The sequence below is a fragment of the Mandrillus leucophaeus genome, unplaced genomic scaffold (genome assembly GCF_000951045.1).
Source record: "Mandrillus leucophaeus isolate KB7577 unplaced genomic scaffold, Mleu.le_1.0 Scaffold415, whole genome shotgun sequence".
Classification (NCBI taxonomy): Eukaryota; Metazoa; Chordata; class Mammalia; order Primates; family Cercopithecidae; genus Mandrillus; species Mandrillus leucophaeus.
Window position 1 is genome coordinate 1,649,600 of NW_012104421.1, and position 1,411 is coordinate 1,651,010.

Consider the following 1,411-nt stretch of genomic DNA (forward strand, 5'->3'; position numbering starts at 1 on the left):
AAAAAAAAAAAAAAAAAATTGTGCTAAATAGACTATAAGAGTCCCACCAACTGAGCAAACACTGCATATCACAGAATTTTAAAAGATTAAATTTCTCCTTTTATAAGTTGTCTCACCTTTTGAATTTTTTCTTCTATATTACTGTGGTCATCATAGGGTTCCATTCTAATAAAAATTAAATAATCTAGTTAGTCACATGAAAAATCACATGGTAATTTAATATCCAAAGAGCTAATCAGTCTGCAAACCCACCCACCAACAACCACCCCAACAAAAAATAAACTTTAATCTGAAAGCGATAATAATTATTATATAATAATTTATTAGAAGAACTGGACTAGCAGTCATAACTATGCTCTAATCCTATCATCATCTGGCTATTGATATATTATTTTAATTAATGTTTGTGGGAATCTGTTTTCTCACCTGTAAAATGCAAAAGCTAAACTAGTATCTAAGGCAACTTCTAGCTCTAAAAGTCACTTACTTCTTTATTTGGTTTTCCAGTCCTATACATTCAGATCTCAAGTTTCGTACCTGCTTAACTGATAATCTGCAAGAAAACATACAAACATGACAAAACATACAAAATGACAACTATAATACCATTACAGCTAATTAGTATAGCCCACTTCTCTATTTTCCCTTTGCATATCCTTGCTCAAGGCCTCTGGGTACAGCCACCAGCAAGCTAAAGGACTCTAAACTCTCTTTATCACACAAGTGATTCAACATACAGGCTCCTACTGAGATGGACCTAGGACTCGTAGGTTAGTATATCCTCTCTGATTAGAATGATGGAGGTTAGTAAGACGACTCTGCTCTTATCCTTATCTCACATACCCAGGGGATAAATTTAAATGTTATCTAATACAGTCAGGCAACATTTCAGTTAATTTCAAAGGATTCTATAGCTTTAGTAAAATACAACAAAGCATTCTACAAAGTTATCCTACTGTAATTGTCTACAGTTGCAAAAAAGAAATTAGGCCAGGTGTGGTGGCTCACACCTGTAATGCCTATATTTTGGGAGGCTGAGGCAGGAAAGTGGCTTCAGGCCAGGAGTTTGAGACCAGCCTGGCTACAAAGCAAGGCCCTGTCTCTACAAAAAAATTTTAAAATTAGCTGGGTGTGGTAGCACACGCCTGTACTCCCAGACATGGCAGGAAGATCACTTGAGCCCCTGAACCTAAATATAAAATAGCATTAAGTGGTTTTAAAAAATGATGACTACCTACCTGAAAGAATATCTACTTAACGAAATACCCACTAATCGGACTAATGGACATTAAAAGTAATATACTGGCATGGTGCAGTGGCTCACGCCTATAATCCCAGCACTTTGGGAGGCTGAGGTGGGTGGATCACCTGAGGTCAGGAGTTCGAGACCAGCCTGGCCAACATGGCAAAA

General features: G+C 37.0%; 1 protein-coding gene across 1 annotated transcript in view; it reads right to left on the minus strand.

Annotated features, from left to right (window-relative positions):
- Positions 1-1,411, minus strand: part of HAUS6 (HAUS augmin-like complex, subunit 6) — a 58,291-nt gene that overhangs the window by 40,613 nt on the left and 16,267 nt on the right. The window contains exons 6-7 of the mRNA XM_011992667.1: positions 488-553; positions 117-165 (exon numbers count right to left, since the gene is read on the minus strand). Coding sequence (XP_011848057.1) covers positions 117-165; positions 488-553 — 115 coding nt within the window. The remainder of the gene's footprint in view (positions 1-116; positions 166-487; positions 554-1,411) is intronic.